The sequence below is a fragment of the Camelus dromedarius genome, chromosome 27 (genome assembly GCF_036321535.1).
Source record: "Camelus dromedarius isolate mCamDro1 chromosome 27, mCamDro1.pat, whole genome shotgun sequence".
NCBI lineage: Eukaryota > Metazoa > Chordata > Mammalia > Artiodactyla > Camelidae > Camelus > Camelus dromedarius.
This window is the reverse complement of record NC_087462.1, coordinates 2073736-2100629: the sequence shown is the minus strand read 5'-3', so window position 1 is coordinate 2100629 and position 26894 is coordinate 2073736. Positions and strand designations below refer to the sequence as shown.

At 60.7% G+C, this 26894-nt stretch overlaps 2 protein-coding genes across 3 annotated transcripts; both read right to left on the bottom strand.

Annotated features, from left to right (window-relative positions):
* Positions 1–2800: 2800 nt before the first annotated feature.
* Positions 2801–18162, bottom strand: NCLN (nicalin). 2 transcript variants are annotated; one of them, XM_064479691.1, is made up of 15 exons: positions 17892–18162; positions 13209–13399; positions 12499–12643; positions 10663–10757; positions 10233–10313; positions 8801–8904; positions 7644–7732; positions 7424–7563; positions 7005–7183; positions 6047–6134; positions 5915–5953; positions 5667–5830; positions 4713–4766; positions 4533–4611; positions 2801–4393 (listed from the first exon to the last, which is right to left on the bottom strand). In XM_064479691.1, exons 1-15 carry the CDS (start codon positions 18073–18075, stop codon positions 4337–4339), a joined length of 1689 nt encoding a protein of 562 aa, XP_064335761.1. In that variant the 5' UTR covers positions 18076–18162; the 3' UTR covers positions 2801–4336. The 2 variants fall into 2 exon arrangements, with proteins under 2 accessions (XP_064335761.1, XP_064335762.1); XM_064479692.1 differs by having other exon boundaries at positions 5667–5827.
* A 4026-nt stretch (positions 18163–22188) lies between these two features.
* S1PR4 (sphingosine-1-phosphate receptor 4) lies at positions 22189–25928 on the bottom strand. The gene has a single exon (XM_031436895.2). The coding sequence runs from the start codon at positions 24850–24852 to the stop codon at positions 23695–23697; it is 1158 nt and encodes a 385-aa protein (XP_031292755.2). The 5' UTR covers positions 24853–25928; the 3' UTR covers positions 22189–23694.
* Positions 25929–26894: the final 966 nt, after the last annotated feature.

Genomic DNA, 26894 nt, shown 5'->3' with positions numbered 1-26894 from the left:
GCTGCAGTAGACGAGACACATTTGGGGGGGCGTGGCCGTGTGCCAATAAAGATTTATTTACAAAGATAAACCGTGGGCCGGACTTGGCCACAGGCCATGGTTCACGGACCCCTGCTTAAACACACTCCTCCTGGTGCTCCAAGAAGCGCCTAGAGGGGCTTGCGATGGTGTGTCCATCAGCAGGGCACCGGGTGGGTAAGCTGTGGTACCTTCTGAGGACAGAATACTACACAGCAGGGAAAAGGAGCGGGTGCATGTGAGCGGAAGACGCCCAAGCAAGAGCTAGCGTAAGAGAAGGACAGCAGGATCCGACTGTATGAGATGTTGAGGCCACACACAAAGCAACTGCGAAACCTGTCCACAAACGCATCGTCGTGCCTGTCAACACTGTTTAAAGAACAGGAAAGTTCTGGACAGTGGGTGAGGCCTCTGTGCAGCAGGGGAGAGACCAAGCGCCTTCACAGGACGTTTGCCTGCATTTTGTAGCCTTAAAACAAAGACCTCCTGGGAAGAGATCTTAGACACCAGATGCCACTCCCTTGGGGTCCCTGTAGGGGATGCAGTGCCCTAACCAAAGGACGTCTTTGCCCAAATCGTTGGTGCTGCCCAGATGGACCTAGGGCACTGAGGGAGCCCACGGGACGGGGGTCACCTTCATAACCGTCCTCCGGGAGCCTGTGATATCTCTACAGCCCTCTTCTCCTCTGCCCACCCCTCCCCTTTCCTCATCATGCAGAGCAGAATGCAAACATCTCACCAATGTCCTGGGGACCCTCGTGCCCCCCCCCTCCCCCTGCCTCGCTCCCTCTGCTCCAGCCACACCAGGCGTCCTCTCTGGTCCTGCAACACTCCAGGCCAGGTCCTGCCCCAGGGCCTTTGCACAGGCCAAGCCCTCTGCCTGGAATACGGTCCCCGATTTCCACATGGCTAAGTCCTTCCTGTCACTCCAGTTTGACTCAAATGCACCCTCACTGCCCATCTGGGGTTATTTTTACTCATTACCCATCATTCCTAGTGGCCCGCCAGCCCCAGGGTCTCTCTTTGGCACTGTGTCCCCAAGCCCAGCATGGTACCTGGCACGTGGTGGGGCAGGGGGTGGGGAAATACTTGCTGCCCCCACAGTTGGATGAGACTGATCCACAGTGGTGTGGTCAGCGGGTGCCTGGGGACAGGAGGGGTGCACAGAGGGGTGGCAAAGGGGAGCCAGGGAGTGTTCAGGTGACACGCCACCTCTCGCCTTGGCGACGGCATCACCAGCGCAGACGTACCCCCGACCCCTGCAGCCCGTCCATGGCGCCCACAGAGAGAAACGTTTCAACAGCTCTTAGACGCAAATCTTGCTTCCAGCTTCCGTGCACATGCATGTGCACACACCCCACGCCTGGGAACGGGGTGCGGAAGCTCTGTACGTAGATGGTGGCTGCCGGCCCCGAGGTTTCGTGGAAAAGGAGACATTAGCCCATGTCAAACGAGATGAGAGGGGCTTTTCCCGAGACGTGGGGAGCTTTACCCGAGGCTGTGCTGGGGCCAGAGCCTCCTTCCAGCCTCCGGGGGGATCGGAGGTTAGGACGGGAGGAAGGTCTGAGGGGCTGTGGCCCTGACCTGGGGACAGGAATCGCTGAGGAAATCCAAGCAGCACCCCTCGGGGTCCAGCCCACATCCAGGTCCCATGAACACCCCTCTAGCCCCTCCTCAGTGCTCGGAGAACCCAGCGCACTCTTCCCCTCCTAAGCGCCCCCACCAGTACAGTCCCCCGCACCCTGCACCCTCAGCTCCCGCCCTCACCCCGATAGCCCGTCCTCCCCGCAGTGGCCTCCGGTGGCCATGGGCGCCCAAGTCAGGCCCTGCCTTCTGCCTTCTGCCTTCAGCCCTCCAGGGCTCCCACATCCCTCAAGGAAAGGCTCTCGCAGCCCCCTTCCAGGTTGCACCCCCAGCACTGCCCACCTCCCTCGTGGCTGGTGTCCTCCCCCACCCAGAGCCCAAGCGCCCGAGGGCAGGGACTGCCCGGGATGAGCCCTGGCATTGCAGAGCCTGACACACCTGCACTCAGAGGACACCTGCGGGTGGCTGGGAACCGGGCAGGCCAGGTAGAAGCCAAGAGGGCAAACTGCAAACTGGGGTCTGCCCCATGAAGCCAGGGCCTCTGACCGCGTGACCCCAGAGCGGTGCTGACTGGGGACCCGGGGACCTGCCCTGGGCTGGCCCTCCCTAGAGCCTGCTCTGGGGCTGGCAGTGGGCCGGGAGGCTGGGCGTGGCCTTCATGCGGCCACTGCCCCACCCAACTCCCCACTGGGTTGAATGGGGTCCCCCCAAATCCCTGTCCAGAATTTCAGAACGTGGCCTTATGTGGAACAGGGCCTTTGCAGATGTAATGAGGTGGCATGAGGTCTGCCCTGGAGTGGGATGAGCCCTAAAGCCAACAACTGGTGTCTTTACAGGCCAGGACACACGAGAATGGCCCAGTGAGGACAGATGGAGATGGGGACCAGCGGAGGCCGAAGGCTGGGAGACGTGGGCCTTCCTCCCTCACAGCCTCAGACGAGCCAGCCTGGCCTTGATCTTGGACCTCAGGCCTCCGGAGCAAGGGAACAACACATTTCTGCTGTCTTAAGGCACCAAGTCAGTGGTGTGACCACGTCCCACTGCCCCACTGTCCATCAGCTCATGAACTGGTTTTCAGCCCCACTTTGCAGGGGGGCGGGAAGGACACCCCCTCCCCCAGGCCCCCAGGAACACAAAGCACCGTCCGGTGGGCTCACCAAACCCTGAGGCCCCAGTCCCCCGACAGGACACGGGAGGCTGTCGTTCATATGGCTTTATTTCTGATCATCCGGCTGCGCCCCATGACCAGCCTGAACTCTGACCGATCAGTGGTCCTGACCCGCCCTGGGGAAGGGGAGGAATGACTTGCGCTCCGAACGGTCCCGCCAGCACGCCCACTGGCTCACACACTCACACACTGCGGGAGGATGCGCAGACTCCGGCCCCGCGTCCGCCCCAGAGGTGGCCAGGCACGCGGTAAATAGTCTCTGGAGGAGACGAGCCACCCAGTGGGGACAGGGGGGAGGAGGCAGAGGAGGACCTGCAGCCCCCATGCCTGCCCCTCTCCCAGGCCCCATCAGCTCGGCTGGGAGTCACGGCCCCAGGGAGCCCGTTCCCTCCAGTGAGCAGCGAGCCAGTCAGCTGCCTGCCCCTCCAGGCCCCTCAGGACCGGAAGGTGGGCGAGACCTCTCTGGTGGCCGGGGGAGGCAGGTGCCAGGCCCGCCCGGGAGTCCCTCCTCCCGGACACTGGGCCCCAGCACTTGCCACTTGACTGATTATATTGCTAATGAATCGGTACACGTGGGTCTCCCTGAGGTCAGTCCCACCCACCTCTCCCCTCCCCAGCTTGGGGCTCATGCCCCACAAGGTGCCTGGTTTGTGGGGCTCAGGCCCAGACCTGCCCCCACCGGGTTCTGGGAAGAGCTGCGCCCGCAGTCACTCCTCTCTTGACCCCCAACCTGGACATCCCTCCAGGGATGTGGGGGCACCCACTCCCCCCAAACACATCCTCCTCCTTACAGGTAAGGAAACTGAGGACCAGAGAAAGGAGCAGAGGGGCCACCTCCCCACCCTGGGGACTCTGCAGGCACCCGTCCCAGGGACAGGCTGAGGGGCGGAGCGTGGAGAGCCCAGGCAGGGAGGAGACAGCTGGGGGAGGAGCGGGCCCCACGGGGCGGCGTGGGGCAGAGGTGGCAAGAAGCAGGGTGAGCAGCATGAGGGCCGGACCGGGAGGTGGGAGGCTGGAGGCAGGGAGGCTGCCGGGTCTTCAGGGCGGTCACATCACAAGGCCGCCCTGAGTTGGCTGCCTCCGCCCGGCTGGGGTTTGGGCAAAAGGCTTTGGAGGGAAGGGCTGGAACCGAGACCCAGAGGCGGAGGTGCTGTCTCCAGGCAGGAGGGAGGGGGTATCCAAGTCACTGAAGGGGTGGGGACGGCATCAAGGTCAGACCACTTGGCCTGCAGTCCACGGTCAGCGTCACAGCCATGGGTCACGCCGTGGCTGCACTGGGACTGTCCCCTCCTTTCCTTGAGTGGTTTGCACGCCCTGGGGGCCGTGGGGCCAACTCTGCAGCCGGGAGCTCGTCCATGTGCTTGTCCCCAAGTCCATGGCCTGGCCCCAGACCGCCACCGACGCTCCCCCAAGGGAGCTTGAGGGACAAAAATGAGAAAGCAGCCCCCAGATCCTCAAGAGCAACACAGAAAAGCTCTGTAATTCAGGGTTGAGGCGCCCAGGGGGTGCGGCCCCGCCTCCTGCTGGCGCTGAGCGGGGAAGAGCGGGGAGGGTGGCGGCCAGCGGTCACTGCGTCTTGGCCTTCAGCAGTCTCTGAACGCTTTTGTACAGGAGGTCGAAGTGCTGGGGGCAGTAGGAGGGCTCCGGTGAGGTCGGGGACAGCCCCACCCAAGGGCCGCCTGTGGGGTCTCCTGCAAGGACTGGCTAGCCAAGTGGACCCTCCCCGGGCGTCTCGCCTCCCCCAAGACCCTCCTCCGCTCACCTGGACTGCCGTGTAGGCCATCCCGAGGTAGGCGCTGATGCAGACGGCCAGGAGCAGGTCGAAGATGGCCGGCTTGACCCTGCGGAGAGACGAGGTGGGGGGTGGGGGTGGCGGGGTCAGTCAATCAGCTGCCCCCCGCTGTACCCATGGAGCCAGCCCCTGGGCCGGACTCAGCCTCACCTGTAGGCGTTCATCACCTGTTTCAGCTGGTCGTAGAAGACAAACTCAGGGTCCCTGGAAGAGAGTGCTTTCTCAGTGGGCGCACCCAGACAGCCAGGCTCCCCGCAGGTACCACCAGCCCAGGAACACGGAAGTGCAGGGGGCACCCCGTGTGTGTGTCTGCTCAAGGCTGACACTGTCCCTCAGAAGGAACTACGGTCCTTTACTCTGAAAAATGCCTTTCCTGTTGACTTTGGGGGCGTCAAATGTACTCTCTCAAAATGAAGTGTGGTAACTGGAAGTTTTACTGGTCTAGGAAGCATTTCTACAAAGGGAGAGCGACCACACCCTAGAAATCAGAGATCCCAGCTCCACAGCTATGGGTCCACTCTGAGCCTCAGTTTCCTCTTCTGTTTAAAAGCTGGGTGTCTTCAGAGAGCCATGAGTTGGGAGACAGGTGGAGGGAGAGCCAGCGAGGAGCATGAAGCTGCCTGGGTGGGGGCCTCCTGCCTGTGGATGCCACAGACACCCACTCCACTCGGCCCGACTGGGGAGCCTGGGAGCATCAAACAGAAAAAAAAGACCAAACCCAGGGGGCCTGCAGTGAGGAAGAGCATCCCGAGGGCAGGAGGGGGCCTGGGGAAGGAGTCACCTGAGGCCCAGAGCACAGATGGACCAGAGGGTGGGCGGGGGTACAGGGCTGCCAGACACAACCCTGGACTGTGGTTCCATGGGGACTGCAGATAAAGAAGAAGCGTGCTTTCGGGGTAAGTACGTCCCGAACGCTGCCCGGGACAGACTTCTACTGTTGACAATCGGCCGTCCACCTGGAACTCGGGTTGAACGGGGCGCCTGTAGCCCTCACTCATCGTGTTCCTTCCCGTTTCTCTCTGCTCAACCTGGGCCCCGGCAGGGAGGCCCCAGAGGACCTGCGGGCTGGCGAGCAGGCCCCGGCGGGGCGCGCCCGGGCCTCACCGCTTGTCAGCCTTGATGTGGTGCTGCTTCACCTCCTTCAGGTAGCGGCTCAGGTAGTGCTCCAGCGTACTGAGGAACGTGCTGTCCTTGTCCACCAGCTGCGCGGCCCGGGGCTGGTTGGTGAGCCAGTCCATCACCGAGTCCAGCTGCTCCTGCTGGATCTGCTGCGGGGACGCGGCCATGGTCTCGGGGCCCTGCCCTCGCCCCCCCGCCCCACCCCGCCCCGCCCCACCTGGCCTGCCCATTACCATCTGCTCCGTGAAGACCGGCATGTCCGGGGGGGTGCCCTGCGGAGAGAGGAGGGCACAGGCCTGAGCCCAGAGCTGCGGTGCCGGTGCCGGGGCGGGGGCGGGTGGGCGGGAGGTTGGGGGCAGGCTCACCTTCTCCGTCAGGTTGTAGATGACGCGGGTCAGGGCCTCTGCGATGAGCCTTGTGTTTCGGGTCAGGGTTTTAGAGTCAACCCGGGACCTTGGAGGGCAGATGTAAAACATACGTATTTGGAACCGGCACCGTCTATAACCACCAGAAACCAAAAACGATCACGCATCTGGTGATAAAAACAAGGACGGGAGCCGCCCCCACCAGGGACGGGCGCCCCCGCCGCCGGGTGGTCTCCAGGCCAGGCCTCGCCCTCCCTGGGGCTGCTCTGCACCCCAGTCCTGAAGACACGACTCTGGGCCTGTTTCCTCCTCTGGAACTTGGAGGGGTCAGAGCGCCCTCCTCCACAGGCCGTCCAGGGCGGAGCTGCTGGAACACCCTCTGGGGGGGGTACAGTATCCCGCCAAATTCACACCCGCTTAGAACCTGGGCTGTGACCCGACTTGGAAGGAGGGTCGCTGCAGACCTGGTTAGTCATAAGGTCACAGTGGAGCAGGGGCCCTAAGTCCAACGGCTGGTGTCCTCATAAGCAGAGGGGAATGTGGACTCAGGCCAAGCACAGGGAGAGGCCACAAGCCAGGGACACCAAGGACTGCTAGCAACACACAGAACGTTGAGGAGGAGCTTCGAAGGCAACACATCCCGACCCGAGTGGGTATGAGATGCAGGCTGCCCGGGGAGGCAGGGTGAGGGGGCGTCTGGCCCGTTATCCCAGTCCCCTGCTTCCCCCCAACTCTTCTTTGCTCTTGGCTCCCTCTGCCGTGCAACAGCCTTCTCCTGGTTCAGGCCCTTCAGTCTGGCACCACCTCCTCCAGGAAGCCTCCTGGATGCCTGCCCCAACAGCGGCCACCTTCTCACCACCCCTGCAGCGGACATGTGTCCAGTTCCTGGGTGTGGGCACAGGTGACAGGAGTCGCAGAGGCTCAGTCTCAGTGGAGGGCCGGGGTGGGTGGCGCTCACCGCACGTCCATGATGCTGCTGCGCTGGCCATCACGGTGGCTCTCCAGGTGGGACAGGGTGAAGGCAGGTAGCCGGCGGATGGCGAAGCGCTCGTGCTCCCAGGCCAGGATGTCCTCCGCCAGGTTGATCTTCTTGTGCACCATGGAAAACCGCACCTCCGGGAACTGGTGGGCGGCCACCTGCGAGGGGCACCGTCAGGGTCTGCCCGGTGACAGCCCCTCCAGTCTCTGCGGAGGTGGCCCCTCGTGCCTGGGGAGCCCCAAGTCCCTCCCTGAACCTCTGCTCTGGAACTCGGGGAGAACCCCGCCTGAGGCTCACTCGAGGCCCGAGGGTTGGCAAAGGTCCTGGTAACGTGTGATGGAGGGGCGGGTGTTCCAGCCGGGCCCCCTACTGTGAAAGGGGCCTGGCCAGGACATTACCGTCTCGAGCTCCCGCAGGAAGGCGTGTTGCAGCGTCCCCTCCCTGGGTGGCTTGGACACATGCAGGTGCAGGCTGTTCCCCCGGCCCACAGTGTCCAGGCAGAGGACGAAGGCCACGTTGTCCTGCAGCAGGCTGGAATCTGAGGGCAGCAAGGGCTGGTAAGCAGGACAGGAACCAGGCCCCGCCTCCCCGGGGCCCCCCCACCATCCAAGGCCTCACCTGTGTGGTCCAGGTTGTCTTCCAACCAGCGCTTGGTGCCCTGGTAGTTGAACTTTCCTCCTCCGGAAGCAAAGAATAGGAGGTTGTACCTGGTGCGGGAGAAGCAGGGCGTCAGCGCTGACAGGCGAGAATCCAGGCCCCCGATAAGGAGGTGGTCTCCCCGACCCTGGCCCTGCTGACACTGGGGCACCCTGGGCATGGCGGGGTCTGGGCAGCATCCCTGGGTGCACCCACTCAAGGCCAAAAAAGCCCCCTACCTCCCAGTTATAACCACCACAATGTCCCCAGGCATCCCCCAGTGTCCCCTGGGGGCAAAGCCGCCCCTTGAGTGAGAAGCATGGGTCCAGAGGCTTCCCTGAGCCCTTGAGACCAGGAGGGACGAGGTGGACTGATCAGAAACAGACCCGGAAGATAAAAAGTGGCAGAAGCCTGGTGGAGGTGAGCAGCTCAGTGGTGGAGCCCATGCTTAGTGTGCACGAGGTCCTGGGTTCTACCCCCAGTACCTCCATTTAAAAAAAAAAGGGTGACAGGAACTCAGCACTGCCTCCCTGGAGCAGAACTGAAGCCATGGGCCAGAGATGCTGTGAAGGACCAGGACCCTGTGCCCCACGCCCATCCACCCCATCAGGGCCACAGCGGTCCTTATAGGAGGAGACACACAAGGAAGAGACCACATGCAGGTGTAGCCAAGGAACTCTGTCACAGCTGGAAGCCAGCAGACGTTGAAGAGGCATGAAAGACCCTCCCCCAGAGACTCGGGAGGGTGTGTGGCCCTGCCAACACCTGAATCTCGCTTCCAGTTTCCAGGATGGGACGCCTGCTGTGTGTGTGGCTTGGCAGAGTCACTCCCGGGGAGATGTGCACCATCACTGGGCCCCTGCCATCGGGCCAAGCAGACAAGCACCCCTGAGAGTGACCAGCTGGGTCCTGGGCTGAGATGGGGGTCTCCAGTCTAAGTGACCGTTTCCCGGGTGTCTGTTACTTGCAGCTGGAAGCACTCCCAGCCCAGCCTGGGGTGTGGGATTCCAGAGGGTTGATCAGCCCTCAACCAAAAGACAGGTGATTCCCAGGGTTGGCACTGCCTCCGGGCCGCAAGGCCCAAGCAGCGCCTGGCGTGAGCGAGCCTTGCACCCCGGGCCCCGGTGGCCGTGACTTACGCAGCGTGGGTGCGCTTGTAGGTGTAGAGCCTGGAGAAGAGCCGGGCGAGCTCCAGCAGCACAGAGATGCCGCTCCCGTTGGAGTCCGCACCATGCGACAGCCACTGCGGGCAGGCAAGACGAGGCCGGCGCTCGCCACATCCACACGCAGCGCCTCCTAGGCCCCACCCGGCCCCGTCGCCCAGCATGTGGCTAGGACTGCTCCCCCCACCGCGGCTCAGACCCCAGCCTGATGGCCCAGTGCCAGGGCACGCGGGTCCCCTCCCTCACGACTGCCCCGTGCCCCGGGGAGGCTCTGTGCGCAGCCTGGAGCCGGGGCCGGCAGGCCATGCGGCCACCAGCCTCGACATCGGCCCCGGGACCCTGGTGCCCCTATGATGGGGGGTTCCTTACAGCCTCAGGCCACCCCCACACATGAAAGCCCCCGACACGTCTGAGGCCCACAGTCTAAGGCAATGTTCCTGAGGGAGCAACAACCAGTGTTTGGAGGAGAAAGCTGGGCTGTCCCCACGCGTCGGGGCCCTCCCATGGTCAGTGTGTAAACTGACATGTGTAACGGCCCTGAAGTTCGCGGGGAGGGGGCAATACCGTGCTCAGTGAGAGGAGTAGGTGTGTGATGCCACGGATGTGAAACGTGCACAGCAGGCCAGTCCAGACACAGAGAGGGCTCCCGGCTGTCAGGGGCCGGGGTGAGTGGAGGGGCACGGTTTATTTTGGGGGTGATAGAATAAACGTTACAGAAGTAGACAGTGGTTATGTCTACGCAACTTGGTGAATGTATTATGAGATGCTGAACTGCATGATTTAAAAGCATGAATTTTGTCATGGGAATTATGTCTAAAAAAATTTAAGGAAATTTCACAGAAAGGCCCCGTGGTGTGGATGATGAGCAGGAGAGAACGTAGTTCAAGGCTGACAGTCCAGGGCCGAGCTCTGCACCCTGGCTGGTCCCAGCACCCCCGAGGACGGCATGGCCAGGCTCCGGCCAGGCTGCAGGCCCGCCCACGCCACTCTGGTTCAGCTGGCCGTTGGTTCTCTGGCGTGAACCTCTGTCCCGGGGACTCAGGGAGCACAGCCCGGAGGAGACTGGACACAAGAGCTCGCACTGGGGGCCTGAGGCCACATGCCGGGAAGGCTGCTCCCCAGGCCAGCTCCCACCACCCCGCTGACAAGGCTCCCGTCCCTGCACTGTTCGTGCAAACACGGGGTCTTCTCCTGGAGCCTGGGGTCTTGGATGAAGGCGCCTGTGTGACACCCCAGCGAGAGCCCAGGGCTGTGTCGCGAGCCCCCAGGGACCGCCTCTCACTCCCGCTGCCACGTCTCGTTTGGGGGAGTGAAGCTGCAGGACGACACCCACCCCGCAGGGTATCCACAGCGACCCAAGAGAGGATGCAGAGCTGCGTCTGCCTGGGGCAGGGGAGGTCACACGTACCGGGGCCACCCCGAAGGCATCGTAGTGCGCCACGACGACGACGGTGGGCAGGTCCTCTCCGCCCAGCCCAGCCAGCCGCCCCTGCAGACACACGGGTGTAAGCCTGACGGCGGCGGCGCCCTTGGCTCTGCCGGCCCCACTGTGGACGTGTGCGGACAATGGGCAGGGCTGCACGCTGATAAACCTTTATTTACAGAGACCAGCGGAGGCCAGACTTGGCCCAGGGCTGCAGTGCCAACCAGACTTTTCCGCCCGGGAACCAGACCCACCCTTCAAAGGCTGAGCTCTGCTGCCAGGAGAAAGGGCGCGGTTAGAGGAGCGCAGAACAGCCCCGCAGGCTCCAGGTCCGGCGCCCTGGCCAGGGTCCTCACACAGCGGGCTGAGCTGAGGTCTGGGAGCCCCCTCCCCATGTGCCCTGCTGGGCACTCACCTCCACGCTGGTGATGAGCCAGTCACTCACGGCCTTGCTCTGGACCCCGCTGGTGACCATCTGGAAGCCGTTGGCGGTGGCGGTGTGTAGCAGCACTGAGGACAGGGAAGGGAGGGTCAGCCCAAGCCTGGGGTTCCCGGCCCAGAGCCGCATCCTTGCTGCCCCTACACCCTAGGTCCTAGGAGTGCGGTCTGAGCAAAAGCATAACTGAACACACGGACTGGACACGGGGAAGAACTCGGGCGTCCAGGATGAGAGCTGGTGGAGTGGTCACCCCGCCTGCACGCAGGCTGCTAAGGGGCGTGTGGGCGGCCCTCACTCTCGTTCTAAAATCACAGAGGCGCACACAAGACCTCTGGCCCGGCCTCCCAAGGATCAATTCAGCCACGACCTCAGAACAGAAGTTTCCCGCCTGGTGGTCCACGACGCTCCAGCGCAGCCCCGAAAGCAGACACGGCTTGCTCAGTGTGAGCGAGCAGCCCACCGGGGGTGTCATTTTCTCACGCCTGTGAGCTTATCCTGTCTCAAGCCCTCCCGTTCTTTACACGTTTAAAACCACAATCGTAAGGGGCATGGAAGAGGTCACCCCTGGGGGGAGCTGGGAGGAGGGCGCCCCTCAGGAAGTGTGCTGTCTTTGCGACTTCTATAGCTTAAGGTGTTCCAAAACAAAGATACTATTGCTAAGCACGGTGACTGAGATTTATGATTTTATATTTTGCTTCTTCCACTAACCGAGGTGAAATAAACTTTCCCATGCCACTAAAAGTTCTACCCTGATGTCATTTTGAGGGCTGCATAATATTCCACTGGGTAGCTGATTCTACTCACCTTCTGCTCTAACTAGAAATCTAGGTCTTTCCAAAAACTCATTCTCCTGTTGCCACAGTGCAGGTGGCTGTCCTCCAGACTTGAATCTAGCCCAGGGGTTGGCAAACTTTTCCTGTAAAGGGCCAGTTGGTATTTCCAGCTCTGTGGGCCAGATGGTCTGTCACAGCCACTCAACTCTGCTGTTGCAGCATGAAAGTCCCTGTAAACCACATGTAAATGCTGGCTGTGCGCCAGTAAAACTTCATTTACGTCAAGAGGCAGCTGCAGGCCATGGTTTGCCAACCCCCAGTCCAGCATCCACAGCTAATAACCTGGCTAGGAAAAATGAACCTTCGTTTACAGCTCAAATACATGTGGACATACTGTTTCCCCAAGGCACTGGTCCGAGTCCACCCCTTGGAGCCCACTGCTTGGACAAACCTGCCTGCCTCCCTGCTCCCGTGGGCTCTGAGGATTCACTTCCTCTTCCTGAACCCGCTATTTGAGCCTCTCAGCCCATTCCTTTGGCTACTTTCGCCAGCTCACTCTGACAGCAGCCCACTCCCCACCACTCCTGAGACGGGTCAAACTACACAGCTCCTGGCCCCCAAGCCTACTGCGGCGTCCCCCAGCCCACAGGTAGGGGGAACCGTGTTATCCCAGAGTGTCGCTGACCCACCCTGACCTATGTAAGCAAGCCAGTGACAAGTGACACCAAGAATTTACTTGGGAGGAAAAAGGAACACAGAAAACCACACAGATGCCTGTACATTCCCCGAACCATCCAGAGGCTGGAGATGGGAAATATGTCCCTCCAAATCAGCAGGTCTCCAGCACGGGAATGGGTGGTGGGCGGGGCTGGGGCTAAAACACACAGGTGTGACATGGCAGGTGTGGGGTGCCTCCACCACGAATGAAGAGGGACTGATACCACGCCCTCACGCTGAGGCGTGTTCCCAAATCTGCACAGAGTGGCCTTGGTGGATCAGGAGCCCCCGGGTTCCCCCCGCCCCCGCAGCCCGAGCCCACCTTCGGCGGCCGAGGCAGAGCCCTGAGAGGCAGACGCGGCCTGCGTCTGCTCATAGATGGACAGCAGGGCGTCATCCTCCACAGCGAAGTACACAGGGACAATGGTTTCCATGGCCAGCATCTCGGGCTCAATCTCCATGAATTGCTGTGAGAAAGACACACATTCAGGGAACTTCTGGCTTGGGAGAGGGGGACCCCGGGCGTGGACGCAGGGATGGGCGAGGCCTGGTGATGCTCATGGTTCCGGTGGGGAGGAAGCAGGTTGGGAGAACAGGCTGTGTGGAGGGCTGGCTGGGGTCAGATCCCACGCCCACTGGCCATCACACCCTCAGTGGTCCGTGGGTGCTGGTAGGGGCCTGCAGAGACGGTAGGCGTGAACCCCCCTGCACTGAGGGGCCTCCCCGGCCCCTCACCCCTGCTCCTCTGCAAGAGCACCTCCACCCGTAGTGTCCTGTGGGGCCCTAGCAGATCCCATAAGTTCAAAGCAGCTCTCTCCTGCTCGGCACTGCTGATAGGGGGCTGGGTCCTCCTCTGCACTGGGCTGTGGAGCAGCCTCCCTGCCCCACCCACTCAACGCCAGGGACCACCCAGTGTGACAACCACAGATGTCCCCAGACAACGCTCAGGGAGGGGCTCAGGGAGGGGAAGCGACTCGCCCAAGGTCCCAGAGCCCACCCGAAACCCAGGTGGCGTGGCGGGGCGGGGCTCACCCGGATGACGTCCTGGGGCACGGCGGCCATGGCCCGGGGCAGAATGATGACCACGGCGCCGGCCGACTGGCGCAGGGCCCGCTGGTAGCGCTCGTAGGAGAAATCCAGCAGCCGCATGAGCACGCAGCGGCGGCTCAGCACGTCCGCGTCGATGGTGCGCGCCTCCGTGTTGAGCACCGCGTTCCGTGTGCCTGCGGGGGAGGGGCTCCCTCAGAGGGGCGCGGGGACCCTGGCCACCCACCCAAACCCTGGTGACTTGAGGGGCCTTCGGAGAACCCAATGAAAACTAAGACCCTTCTCCCTGGACCACCCCCCTACTCCTAGTCAGGGCTCGACCTGCTGCCCCTGCGCTGGCACCGCCCCCCACGCTCAGCCCTGCTCCCCGCAACCCCGGCAGAAAGCAGCACTGCCCTGGCACCAGGCGCGGGCGCTGGCTGTGCCCAGCTAGTGTGGCTCCCGTGACTCCTGAGATCCACGGGACGTGGCATGCCCTCCTCCCAGCCCGGGAGAGGCCAGGCTCCCCGCAGACCACCCGCCGAGGAAGGAACATCAGCAGGAGCCCCAGGAAGGGAGCCCAGGTGGCCCTGCTCCCCTGACGCGGCCCCACGGGCCCCCACAGTGCCCTGCAAGCAGGGCCCTGCAGGTGCCAGCTGACCAAACCCAACCCCCAGGGCCTTGTGCCCAGAGTGTCGAGACCCCTGTACAGCCAGCAGCATCCACTCCAGGGCGAGTCACCAAGCAGGGGTCTCAGTGCCAGCAGAGGGAGCCCCCAGGCTACAAGACTGCCCCCGGGTCCCCATGGCCCTGGGAAAACCCAAACTCCTGCCCTGGCTGACCTGAGCTGGTGGTCTCCGTCCTGCCCCATCAGGGCAGGGGCCCCTCCTCTCCACAGCTCTAACCCTGCCTTGTCCATTTCCCTGGAAACCCCAGCACCGCCCAGTGTTTCCTTGCTATATACACCCTAACTAGACTGGGGGTGCCAGGGGTAGCGACCTCACTCACTGTGGGAGAAATCGAGCATCACCCAGAAATTCCTGGTCCAGTGGGCTCTGATGCACACCAGCCAGGACATGGTGAATGGACACCTGGTCTCCCATGTGGGGGCCAGATGTGGCCCTCAGGGGCTCCAGTTTGAGACCCACGCAGTAAAGTAACAGCACAGAGACACGGGTCTGCTTCCCCGTGGGAGTGAGCCTGCTGCCTGAAGGTCGAGGCTGCAGGCAAAGTGACGCCTGTGTCCTCAGAGATGAGGCTCGTGGCCAGGAGCAAGGTCCCCATCTCTGCTTTCCAGGAACATGTCTCCGGGAGAAGGGCCGCTTCCTACAGCTCATCCTGAGGGTGGGTCGCAGGAGGGGACCAGCAGGACACAGAGGGACTGCACACCACGTGGGAATGGGCAGGCGGTCTCAGGGACCAGTGATCACAGAGCACAGATGGCCGTGTGGCCCAGGCTGGGGGCTCCATTCCTCTGCCCACCCCTCTGGCCTCTCCTCTGCTTTAGGGCCACCATGGGAGGGCCATAAAGACCTTCAGGAGCCCTTGAAGCTCCAGGAATGCGGGGCAGGCACCTCCCCAGCTCCATCTGTCCCACTGCAGCCTCCCAGGGGCTCACAGCCTCTCAGGTGTCACCTTGCGTGGGGATACAGAGGGACACACAGCCTACTGTGACCCCACTTTCCAGAGGGAAGGGGTGAGGCCAGAGAAGGGAAGGAGGGGGCGAGAGCCAACTTCCTCCAAACCCTGAACACCCCAAGGGCAGAGACTGTCTTTGCTGGAGTGAGTGAGGCTGAAGCTGGCGCAGCCTCGGTCACCCCTGTGTGGGGACGGGCCCTGGACACCTGGATAGAAGTCGCTGGTTCCTGCAATGGGGCCAGACCTGAATAGGCATTGCAAACTTCTCTATCGAGGGCCCAGGGCCAATCCTCCCCTCTTGCGGGTGGCACTTGTCCTTTGCAGCAGGAAGCACCGACGGTGGGCGTGACCATGTGTAGATACAACTTTATTTACAACAAGGATGGAGAGCCGGGCCAGGGGAGGGAGCCCGGGAGCCTGCCCAGCCAGATGCCCATGCCCCTGACTCCCAGGGCCCTGTGTCAGCGGGTACGAGAACGGACACAAGGGGGGTTGCTGACCGCAGCACAGGCACCAGCGGGCACTGTGAAAGCGGGGGGAGGTCACACCCCAGCTCAAAGAACACAGCCTCTCCTTCCCAGCAGCCCGCCCCTCTGGGTTTCTCAACAGGAGCGACAGGAAGTTGGGAAAGGAGACCCAGAGCAAGGGTTGCACCAGGAGGCGGGAGCCTAGGGCATGTGTGACACTGGGGACACGGGATGCTGCAATCGGCAATGACCCAGCAGACCAGCTGTCAAAGGCTGCTCCCTTCCCGTGGCCTCCGGGGAACAAGCATCACCCCAGACCCTCTAGGGGCCTCCCCTCAACACGAACCACCCTCCCCAGTGCTGAGTACCTCCCCAGGCAGCAGTGGGCACCCCCTGTCCCCACCAATGGGGGACACCACCTGGTGTGACCAGATTGGGGTGTAGACGCCCGGCCAGGCCCCTGTGCTCACACCCAAGCCCAGGAGGTGTCTGGGTTTCTCACCAAGAGTGACAAAGACAGGGCCGGGAAGGAGGGCGTGTATTGGGGCGAGGGGGTGGGGGGGGGGTCAGAAAAAGGAATAGGAAAGAATCCAGGATCTGGGCAAAGGACTCATGGAAAGAGGAAAGGACAGCCGAGAGGAAGGAGGAGAGGAGGGTGGAGGGCAGGGAAAAAGGAGAGGGGCTGCCTGGGGACCTGCAGGGAGGTCAACGAGGAGGCGGCTCTGCCATCAGGGGCTGGTCTGAAGCACCTGTTTGGAGCAAGGGTGGGGGGTGGGGTGGGGGCGGGGGGGCACATCTGCAAGCAGGCTAGTGCTGAGCAGGCAGTGGGGGATCCAGGGGCTGCGGGCTGCGGGACTACAGCCGCCCAGGGGGCGGGAGCCATGCTGGGAGGGGCAGGCAAAACAGAGGAGTGATCGAGTGAGGGAAGGACTCGCGACTCCATCTGGAGTTCTAGGATGCGGGCCTCCGGGATGGCGGAATCCCCTAGACCAGGATGGCAGCCGCTGGTCACACGTGGCTATTTGAGCGTATTAGAATTAAATGCCAAAATTCGGTCAAGACCCCGTTTCTCCGTTTCATGAGTCACATCTCAAGAGGCCACATATGACTGGTCAAGACCCTCTCCCCAGGAAGATGCCAACAACGTAAAAAAATGTGCCCAAGCTCCTGGCCTCCCACCCCACAGGCAGGGGCCTGGGTCAAAGCCATTACTACAGGGACCGTGAGTGTCTCCCTCTCAGCACTGCTGACATTTGCGGCCTGGTCCTTCTCTGTAGGGGGTCGCCCTGGGCTCTGGGGGACGCACCCCTTGTGTGCCCTGCCCCCACCCCACTGAATGCCAGGAGCCCCCTAGTCATGACAACCCCTAAGTCATCACTCAGTGATCCCTGGGTTGACAACCATGGCACGAAACAGAAACAACGACGTAACTCTGGGGTGAGGAGGAATCTGAGGGGAAGTCGGGACACGTCTCTAAAAACTGGGTCTCTGCAAGGGCCCGGCAGTGGCAGGGGGGTCCCAAGGGCTCAGGCCAAGCAAATCCAAGAAAGCCAGGGCTGAGCAGTGAGGGGACCAGGAGGACTGCAGAGGGGGCTCCCTCATGGGGAGGGCAGCCTTGACTTGCTGGAACTGAGGCAGCAGGCTGGAAGGTAAACCAGAGGCCAGAAGATTCTGGAACACCAGATACAGCAAGGTAGGGAAAAGAAAAGGGAATTTAGAATGACTTGTGTACTGGGGTCAGGACAGACAAGAAAGCAGGCCTAGCGGGTCTGAAATCCTGGGGAGAAGGAGTGGGGGGTGGGGTGGCGGGGTTTCCAAGAAGCCTGCGGAGGGGTGTACACACCAAAAGACGGAACAACACATGGGGTCCAAGGGATTTCAACAGCCCAGACTGGGGAATTAGCTAAGGAATTCGGCTCAGGGTGCAGAGCCTGAGGAGGGATGGTCCTTGTTATAGGGCCCACTGACCAGATTTCTGCAGCCCTGAGTGGGTGCAGATGTGAGCACTGGACAAAGAGCACCGGGGTGCCCAGGGCCATGGAGGGTTGTGCCGCTCAGCCTGGCAGAACCGAGCTGGGAGGCTCCACTTCAAACCAAGTAGGCCAAAGGTTGGAACTTTGTTCCAGCTGGGAATCGAAGAGAGAGGGGACCCAAGAGTCCAGGAGCAAGGGGAGCTTGGCCTGAGGAGTGGGAGGGAAATCTGCGATCTGGAGCATGAAGCCCTTGTCAGGGAGGAGGCCAGGGGGCCGTGGGAGCCAGCGCGGCAGGTCCCTGGGGCACTGAGCAGAGAGCTGGGGGCCTAATGTCGGTCCAGGTATCCAGGCTCAGACACGCCTGGGGCTTGAAAGGGTCTTGCGGCCCAAGTGAGGTCCGCAGGCTGGACTCCTGCTGGACAGGTAGGAGTGGTGGGGCCTGGGGCCTGGGGAGCAGAGACCGAACCACGGGAGAAAGGCAGCCCGCCGAGGTAGGCCGGGGCTCCGGGGAGGGAGGGGGAAGGCTGAGCGGAAGGTCAGGTGAGGGGAGGCCAGGAGCCCAGGGAGAAAACCAGGCCCCGGGGGGAGGCCAGGGGCCCGGGTCCACGCACCGTAGGGCTGCCCCTGCAGGTCGTACTGCTGCATGCGGTAGACGGTGAACTCGTGCGCCGCGTCGGCGGCGGGCAGCGGTGGCGCCACGAGCAGCAGCACCGCGGGCAGGAAGACGATGAAGCCAAGCGGAAGGCACGACGCCTTCAGCATGTTCTCCAGCACCTCGCCCGCTTCCTCCAGCATCCTGGCCGGCGGCTGGGCCGCGCGGGGCGGCAGCGGAGACGGGACGGCGGCGGGGGCGGCGGGGACGGCGGCGGGGACGGCAGCGGCAGCGGCAGCGGCAGCGGCTCCCGCGGACTCACCTCGGCATGGGTAGGCGCCGGGGTCCTGCGGGCGCCGCGTTGGGCAGCCCGTGCCCGCTCCGGGGTCCTGCGGGCACCGCCGAGGGCCGCCCGCCCGCCGTGCTGCCTGCTGGGAGTTGTAGTCTCCCCGCGCGCGCGGAGCCACCTGAAAGTTGTAGGTTCATTGTTACTTCTTGATGGACTAAGCTGTATTGGACCATTTGGCTCAAACCACTGAAGATTCACATAAACTCCAAGTCGGAGACTACGGGGACTTGAAAAAACTATTAGCCGCAGAACTTACTGAAACTCTTCTCTGTGGGAGAAGGGGGGAGGGGAGAGACGGGGAGCAGAACGTGACCTTGTAACCCGGAAGACACTTGGGAATGAGGAAGCGAGGGGCCGACCTGGTTCGCTGGTCTCCTGGGAATTGTAGTCTCATTTGGCTAGCGCAAAGGGTCACGGGAGCTGAAGTCTTCCTGGCAGAAGTTGGAGGAGGGGGGCGGATAGCACTTAAAAGTCCCAAGGAACGTACATGTTAAACTCCGTGAGAGCAAAGACTTGTGTCTGCTTTGTGCACTGGTGTATTCCCCAGAACCTAACACAAGGCCTGGCACACAGTGGGTGGCTTATACAATTTTTGGATAAATGAATGAAAAAGGAATAAAGAAATCATGATAGGTTCCTAAACGGATGTCTCAATGGATTGTGGGACTTGTAGTCTGGAGCTTGGAGTTGTGCCGGAGCTGGTGATACAATTATTTATATTTATGCTTATTTATATTGAGGACCTACTCGTAGTAAAAAATTATTCATTGTTCATCAGAAATTCAAATTTTACTGGGTGTCTCCAATTTATATTTTCTAATCTGCTCCCCCTAAGAACCCAACTGTTTCAGGGGCGGGGCTTTAAGGGGCATCACTAACTCACACCCTCCGTACAGATGGGAAGACTGAGACCACACGGTGCAGAGCACAATGGCCCTGGCCCCAAGCTCTGATTCCATTGCCTAAAGAATTGGGGCAAGTGAGAGGTGGCAGTTGTTCTGATTAAAAGCATAGGTTCAAGTTCCAGCTCCTCCTCTTCCCAGCTGTGTGATCCTAGGAAAGTCGCTTCACCTCTCTGAGCCTCAGTTTCCTCAGCTGCGAAATATGATGATAAATAATCAAACACTCTTCCTCAATCAGATAATCCACGTGAAGTGACCTGGGAAGAAAGAGGCACACCTGAGGTGCTCAAGAAGCGTTAGTATTATAAGAATGCACCAGGGGGAGGGTAGAGCTCAGTGGTAGAGTGCATGCTTAGCATGCATGAGGTCCTGAGTTCAATCCCCAGTACCTCCATTAAAAAAGAAAAGAAAAAAAAGAACGCACCAAGCTTGTGCAATCTCAGAGCTAGTGCCTCTGCTGTTTTGAGGAACACTCCCCGCAGCACCCACCTCCTTAGCTTTCTGCATGGCTGACTCCTTACTGAAATGATGCTGGGCACTTCTTCTTTTGATGTTTGTCACCCCCACCAGATGGTGATCTTTATGTGGGCAGGCACCAGGTTGTTTGTAGCTGGAACCCCAGTACCCAGAATAGAGCCTGACACACAACGGTTAAGTGAATGACTGAGCCAGCCCATTCCTCGCAGCTGTGTCCCCTGCTTCCCGCTGTCCCCAGGCCTCTCCAGGGAGGTCCTGGGCACGAGGAGTCAGGAGTGGCCTGGCAGGGCAGGGAGTGGGAGGAGAACGCATTCTGGACCGTGATCTTCATCATCAACCCCCATTCTTCCAGGCCAGGCTATGAACAGGCAGGACAGACACACATTCACCCTGAGACAGACCTAGAAAGGGGCCTGAATTTGGCTCAGATAATGAGACTTAGACCTACGGCCTGCACATGCCACCTCCTCTCCTGAGCCTTGGTTTTTCTGTCTGTAAAATGGGGAGGTTCAGGGGGTAGGAGTATAGCTCAATGGGAAAGCACCTGCTTAGTATGCATGAGGTCCTGGGTTCAATCCCCAGTACCTCCATTAGAAAAAAAATATTTTTAATGGGGAGGTTCAACTAGTCCCATTTTGTGGAGATGAAACCTTGGGCAACCCAAAATGAAAGGAAACATTCGTTCTGAGTTTTCCAAGGAGGGAAGGGACTGGTATTCATTCATTCATTCATTCATTCATTCATCAAAGAGGCAGTAACAAGCAGGGATCAAGAAGTCAACCATCTGGGCTTGTATCCCAGCTCTGCCTCTTTCCAGCTGTGTGACTTTGTGGAAGTTACCTAACCTCTCTGGGCCTCAGTTTCACCATCTGTTAAAATGGAGTTAATGATGATATCCGCCTCCTGGAGGTTTTGCAAGGATTAAATGAGTTAATACAAAGGTGATTAGAATACCACTGAGTGATATACAAGACTTTGCTGTTATTATTCATTTACAAACATACACATTTGGGGGTTGGGGGTATAGCTCAATGGTAAAAACACATGCCTGGAATGCACAAGGTCCTGGGTTCAATCCCTAGTGCCTCCACCAAGGGATAGACAAGTTGGTAAATTAAAAAAAAATACACATCATAGTTTAAGGCCTTCATATTCCTTGTCTTATCAACATCCCACAAGAACAGGGGATATCAATATCCTAATTTTACAGATGATGAAACCGAAGCCCGTGGTGCTTCCCCTGCAGAGCTGGGGAACAGTAATGGGAGACAGACACCTGGGCCACCTAAGAGCAGAAGTCAGGATTCTGGGGATGGTTCCCCCACAGCCAGGGAGGAGGGCAGGGGTGGGGAATAAGGAGGGAAAGAGGTTTCCGAGGCTCAGTGAAAGGCAGGCTGCTGCGTTCAGTTCTCCCAGAGCTCCAGGCCATGGGGCACCTACTGTCTGCTGGGCCCTGTGCTGGGTGCCGGGGACACCACCATGACCCTGACTTGGTTGCTATCTCCACCTTCATGGAGCTCAAAGTCCAGGGGAGAGGATGCGTGTGTGGCCAGGGGCAGCCAGAGCTATGATGGGGATGCACAGGCAGCTGTGGGAGCCTGGAAGAGGGCTAGGGAGGGGGAGAAATCAGGGAGACTTCCTGGAGGAGGTGATGCTAAAGTTGCGACCCAAAGGATGAGCAGGGCTTGTGCCAGTCAGGCTACTCGAGTGGAAACAAAAAAGACAAGTGCAAAGGCTCCAGAGGAGGGTGCAAGAAATAGTCCAGCTCAGTCAAAGCAAAGTGTGACACCTCACAAGGCAGAGGGGAACATGGGCAGGCCCAGGATGCAGGTTGAGAGCTTCAAGGTAGCTCAGGCTCCATGCACCCCAAATTCCACCAAGGCCCCACCCTGCCTGCTGCTGTCCCAGATAAACACGTGGACCAGGAATCAGGGAAGTGCGCGAAGTAGCCCAACTTCTTGCACGCTTGATACAGGCTTAGAGCTTTTTCCAGCGCTGTCCAGCAGAACCTTCTGTGATGACAGAGATGTTCTAGGTCTGCACTACCCCAAACAGGAGCCACAGGCCACGTGTCCCATGGAGCACTTGAAATGTAGCTAGTGTGGCCCAGGGTTACAGGCTGAATGGTGTCTCCCCAAAAATTCATACCTGGGACTCCTAATCCCGGGGCCTCAGAATAGGGCCTTATTTGGAACTATGATTTTTACAGGTGAATTTAATTAGGTCACCCTGGACTAGGGTGGCACTAATCCAACAGGACTGGTGTCCTTATAAAAAGGGAAAATTTGGACACGGACATGCACGCAGGGAGAGCCCATGCGAAGATGGTGGCAGAGATCACAGCAATGCATCAACAAACCAAGAGATGCCAAAGTTTGCCAAAGCAAACCACCAGAATCTAGGAGACAGCCCCCCAGCAGTCTACCTCATGGCCTCGGAAGGAACCAACCCTGCAAGCACCTGACCTCAGACTTCAGTCTCCAGAACAACGAGAGGATAAATTTCTCTCGTTCAAGCCTCCACCCCCGCCTCCCCCGGCTGTGATCCTTTGTTACAGCAGCTCCAAGGAATACACTGAGAAACAGAAGTTTTATATTTCTTTTTAATTAATTTTAAGTAGCCACATGTGGCTAATGGCTGCTTTATTGAACAGCACAGAAGATGGTTTCCCATCGCCGCATCCCCTAACCTGCAGGGGAGAAACGGAGGCTCAGAACAGAGCTGTCCCATCCAGGGTGGCAGACAGGATGCTGCCCCAGGAACTTGGCAAGACAGAGGCAGAAAGACCTGCAGGCACTGCCTTGGCTGGGAGGATGGAGAGGAAGAACTGTCTTCCCGCCGACGTAGCTGTGTGCAGAGGGCGCATCTCTGCTATCCCATACTGTTGCCGCCACTCCCACGGACTGTTTAAATGCAAACAAAATCCAAGTTCAGTTTTTCAGTAGCACTGGACGCTTATCAAGGGCTCAGTAGCCACGTGGGGTTCCCAGGCTGGGCAGCACAGATGTAAAACATTTCCACCATCGCCAAATGTCTTGTCAGACACATGGACACCACGCACTGTGGCAAAAGCACTGAGCGTGTACTGACAGCTTCCTCTGGTGTGTTCCGTCTGCTATCAGCCCATTTTAAAGATGGGGAAGGTCAAGGCTGTTAGTGCTAAAGGGAACTCTATAGAGGAGTGGGTGAGAGTCCCTGAGGCTGAGAGGGCTAGGCTAGCCCCCTCTGCTGACCCCCAGGCTGTGTCCCCAAAGATGCAGAGGCCATAGGTGGGGGAAGGAGGCCACCCAGGACCCAAGATGAGAGACAGGACAGGGAAAGGGGAAGTGAGCGAGAAGGCGAGGGTGTCAGTGTCACTGGGCGCCCCGCCCTCACTTTCCCAGCAGCCTGGAAACTCTCACACACACCTTCAACAGAGTGGATCGGTCACACACACGTGTGCACATGCTCAAGAGGCCTGCCACATGCCGGGATGTCTGTGCACACGCAGACACACCGGCACAAGCTTACAGGCACAACTTGTTCTGCCCTCAGTCTCTCCTTCTCTCACCCATACTCCATCAGTGCCCTCACAACCACACCCCCCCAGCACAGACTCACGGTCCTCGCCTGCCCCAGCACAGCTCCAGCTGACCCACAGCCCTCACACCATCACCCTGATGCACACGTGAATAAGGGGAGGCTGAGACACCTCGTCCCACCTTTGAACTTACGTGTTGCTCGGACATCCACCCCTCAGATCCCCCCTCACAGCCTGGGAGCCCCACTGAGGCCCAGAGAGGGACTGGTGCTTCCCCAGAACCACACGGTGGGGTGGGTGGGGGCGGCGCACACAGCAAACCCATTCGTCCCCGTTCCAAGGCGATCTCTGTTCCAATGAGCAGTTGCCTCCTGCTCCAACGAGACTTTGGGAAGCCCGCTGGGCATCAGCAGCCCCAGGAGGCTTCGAGGAGAACCACTGCTCGTCCCCCCACTGCCCTGTTCCTTCCTCTCCCTGCGGCCCGCCTGCCGCATCCCTGCATGCTCCCCAAGCGGCAGTGGAGGGCCTGCGTGGGCATGCCCTGGATGGCCGGACCAACGCCCCAGCCATGGTCTCAGACGCTCCGCACGCTGGAGATGCTGGACAGGGGCTCCCGCATCCGGAAGCTGTGTGACCGCGAGCCCCGAAAGCTGTCCCTCGGCCTCAACGAGCTGTCCGTGGTGGAGGCCCCGGAGTGGGCCTCGGCGGCCCGGGCCAGGCAGTCCCCGGGCCCTCGCAGGCCCAGCCGGAGACATGCACAGCAGAGGAAGCCCAGCACTGCCCGGCACACCTCCCGGCTGCGGAAGGAGTAAATGAGCGGGTTGACGGCCGAGTTGAGCACAGCCAGCGTCAGGATCCAGTCCATGCCCCGCAGGTACTCCTGCGCCCAGACGTTGGAGCCAAAGATGTCGGCCAGCAGCAGGCCGAAGAGGGGGCCCCAGCACACCACGAAGGCCACCAGGATCATGAGCACCGTCTTGAGCAGCCGGCGGGCCTTGCGGCGGGCTGGGGAGCGCGGGGCCTTCTGCCCGTTGGCCCGCACCACCCGGAAGATGGCCCCGTAGAGCAGCATGATGGTGGCCAGGATGCAGGCGAAGACGACCACGCAGAAGAGGATGTAGCCCTTGGAGTAGAGCGGCAGCAGGCTGGAGCAGTGCTGGAAGGCGCACACGCAGTTCCAGCCGAGCAGGGGCAGCAGGCCCAGCAGCGCGGCCAGCAGCCAGCAGAGCCCGATGAAGCTGCACACGCGGCCGGTCTTGGTGGCCCCGCTCTCGGCCACCGGCCGCACCATGGTGGCGAAGCGCTCGCCGGCCGTGAAGAGCAGGCTGAAGGTGGAGGCGGCCAGCGCCATGAAGAGGAGGCCCTCGCGCAGGAACCACTGGGCGGGCGCCAGGCGGAAGGTGTGAGCCCCGGAGAGCAGGACGTTGGCCAGGTACGCGGCGCCCGTGAGCAGGTCGCTGAGCGTGATGTTGACCAGGCAGTAGTAGACCCAGCGCCGGGAGCGCATGCGGCTCACGATGGCCAGCAGCACCAGCAGGTTCTCCAGCACCACCAGGCAGCTCACGGCCACGAAGAGCCCGCGCAGCAGCCCCAGGCCGCCGTCGTCCGGCCCGGCGCGGCCCGCCAGCCGGCCCGAGTGGTTGTAGTGCAGCACGAGGAGCCGGCTGTGGCCGCCGGCCGCCAGCTCCTGGCAGGACTCGGGGGCCGCGGCCGGGGCCCCCGTGGCGTTCATGGCGGTCCCCCGGGGCAGACTGAGGCCCGGGGCGGCTCGCCCCAGGCAGGGTGGAGCCACTCGCCTGCCCGCTCTTGGTTTCCTGTTATTTGAAATTTCCTGTTATGTTCAAGGTACCCCCCGGGTGGGGGTGAGGCCGGCACGGGGAGGGGCACCCGTCCCAACGGTCGGCTGCCACCGGCTCCTGGAGGGCGCTGCGGCGCACCCCGCACTGGAGGCGCGACCCCGTCTCTGCCCCCTTCCGGTCCTCGAAAGCCCACTGCGGGTGGGGCCCTCCAGAGAAGGGGAAGCAGGCTCCCCGTGGACATCTCCCCCGCCCCCACGAGCTGAGACCCGCGGTTCCATCACTGGCTCCCCGACTGCTCCCAGCCCGCCTGGCAAACAGTAGGTGATTAATAAGTGTGTGGCAAGTGACCGCACACACGGGAGCACCACCAGCTCCCTCGCCGATGGTGCAGATGCGCCCTGTTTTACGCTCACGGCAGGGCCAGGACCAACCGCTCCACGGAGCGGGAACCCGAGGCCTGGAGAGGCGGCACCGGCCACCCCGGGTCCCGCGGAAGAACACGCAGCTGGGAGGGGAGCGCCCCACCTGCGGCCACGCTCCGGCGGGTGTCCGGGCCGCGACCCCCCTCATCCGGGTTTTCCGTTGCATCTCCTGCCGCTGAGCCGGCCTTGCTGGGAGCATGGCTGCTCGGGACCCCCACCCAGGGCAGCAGCTCACCTCTGGAGGCGAGAGGCTCACAGGAGAAGTGGGGAGCTCACCCCAGCCCCACTGCACGGCCATCCTGAGTCACTGAGATGACTGAGGACCGAGGTGCGGGCACCTCCGTGGGGAGACGAAGTGGCCGGTAACGTGTGGAGTGATGCTTGGGGAGTTGGGGGAGGCGGGCGGCACGGCCCTGATCAGTGTCTGAAGAGGGAGGCGCAGGTATCTGAGGGCTCTGTTATCCCCCGTAAACGGCGGGCAGGCAGGATACTGCGGCTGAAGGCACCAGCACCCCCTCCCTGGGTTCACTGGAAGCAGGACAGCTACAGGGAGGCTGGGAGGGAGGGGCTGCCCTGCGAGCCAACAGCATCTTGTCACTGGAGGTGACCAAGCAGAAACGGATCTGAAGGGAGAAGCTGCGGCAGGAGGGGCTGTGCAGGCAGCTGGGGTGTGATGCGGGGGCGGGGAGGTGGGGAACCACCCTGTGCAGCAGGACTACCGGGCCCCAGTCCCAGCCTCACCGAGGACCACAGAACCTGGGCACATTGACAGAGATGCACACTGTGTATTCTGAGCCTGGACCCTGGGCTGAGCCCTGATCCTAGGCTGAGTCCTGACCCTGGACTGAACCCTGATCCCAGGCTAGGAGAGCAAATTCAGAACAAGAGTGAAATGCTAAGAGAGAGCAGAGTTTGACTAATTTGGAGGCCAAGCTGTCCAACAGTGACCTGACATAAATTACCTGCTGCCTGAGTGAAAGGTCGTATGTGCATTATACCTTTAATTTTACGATTATCGCCATCCTCAGAAGAGCTGCCCACCTCTCTAAAAGTTTGTCCTGAAGACACAGCTCAAAAATACACAAGTCTAAGTACCCAGAAGGTTATCCATTGTCGGTTGTAAATGCAAAACATTAGAGGCAACCCAGATGTCTGTACAGAGGAGAGAGACTGGTGCATTACGCTGCATCCCATGGTGGAGTATTATGCGGCCCTGACAAAGAATGAGGGCGATCTCTGAACGGGATGGAGTGAGTTCCAGGACATACTGTTAAGTTGAGGGGGAAGTACAAAACATACAAAACATATGTAGTATGTTATCTTTTGTATAATAAAAAAAACGGGGAAGGGAGGGGGTGTAGCTCAGTGGTACAGCATGTGCTTGGCATGCCTGAGGTCCTGGGTGTAATCCCCAGTGCCTTCCTCTTTGTATGGTTTTTAGACTGTTAATGCCTTCTATATTCAACAAAAAATTAAACCAACAAAGATGGAAGGGGAAAAAAAGCTTTAAGATGGAATATAAATAGAAAACATGAACTGAACTGTATTTCAAA

What these genes read in the sequence shown, in the direction of transcription:
- NCLN (XM_064479691.1), bottom strand. Translation starts at nt 18,075, where the DNA reads ATGCTGGAGGAAGCGGGCGAGGTGCTGGAGAACATGCTGAAGGCGTCG. An exon ending in ATGCCTTCGGGGTGGCCCCG is followed by an intron (nt 8,905 to 10,232) that starts GTACGTGTGACC and finishes GCCTGCCCGCAG; the next exon opens with TGGCTGTCGCATGGTGCGGA. An exon ending in AGCAGCATCATGGACGTGCG is followed by an intron (nt 6,135 to 7,004) that starts GTGAGCGCCACC and finishes CTGCCCTCCAAG; the next exon opens with GTCCCGGGTTGACTCTAAAA.
- S1PR4 (XM_031436895.2), bottom strand. Translation starts at nt 24,852, where the DNA reads ATGAACGCCACGGGGGCCCCGGCCGCGGCCCCCGAGTCCTGCCAGGAG.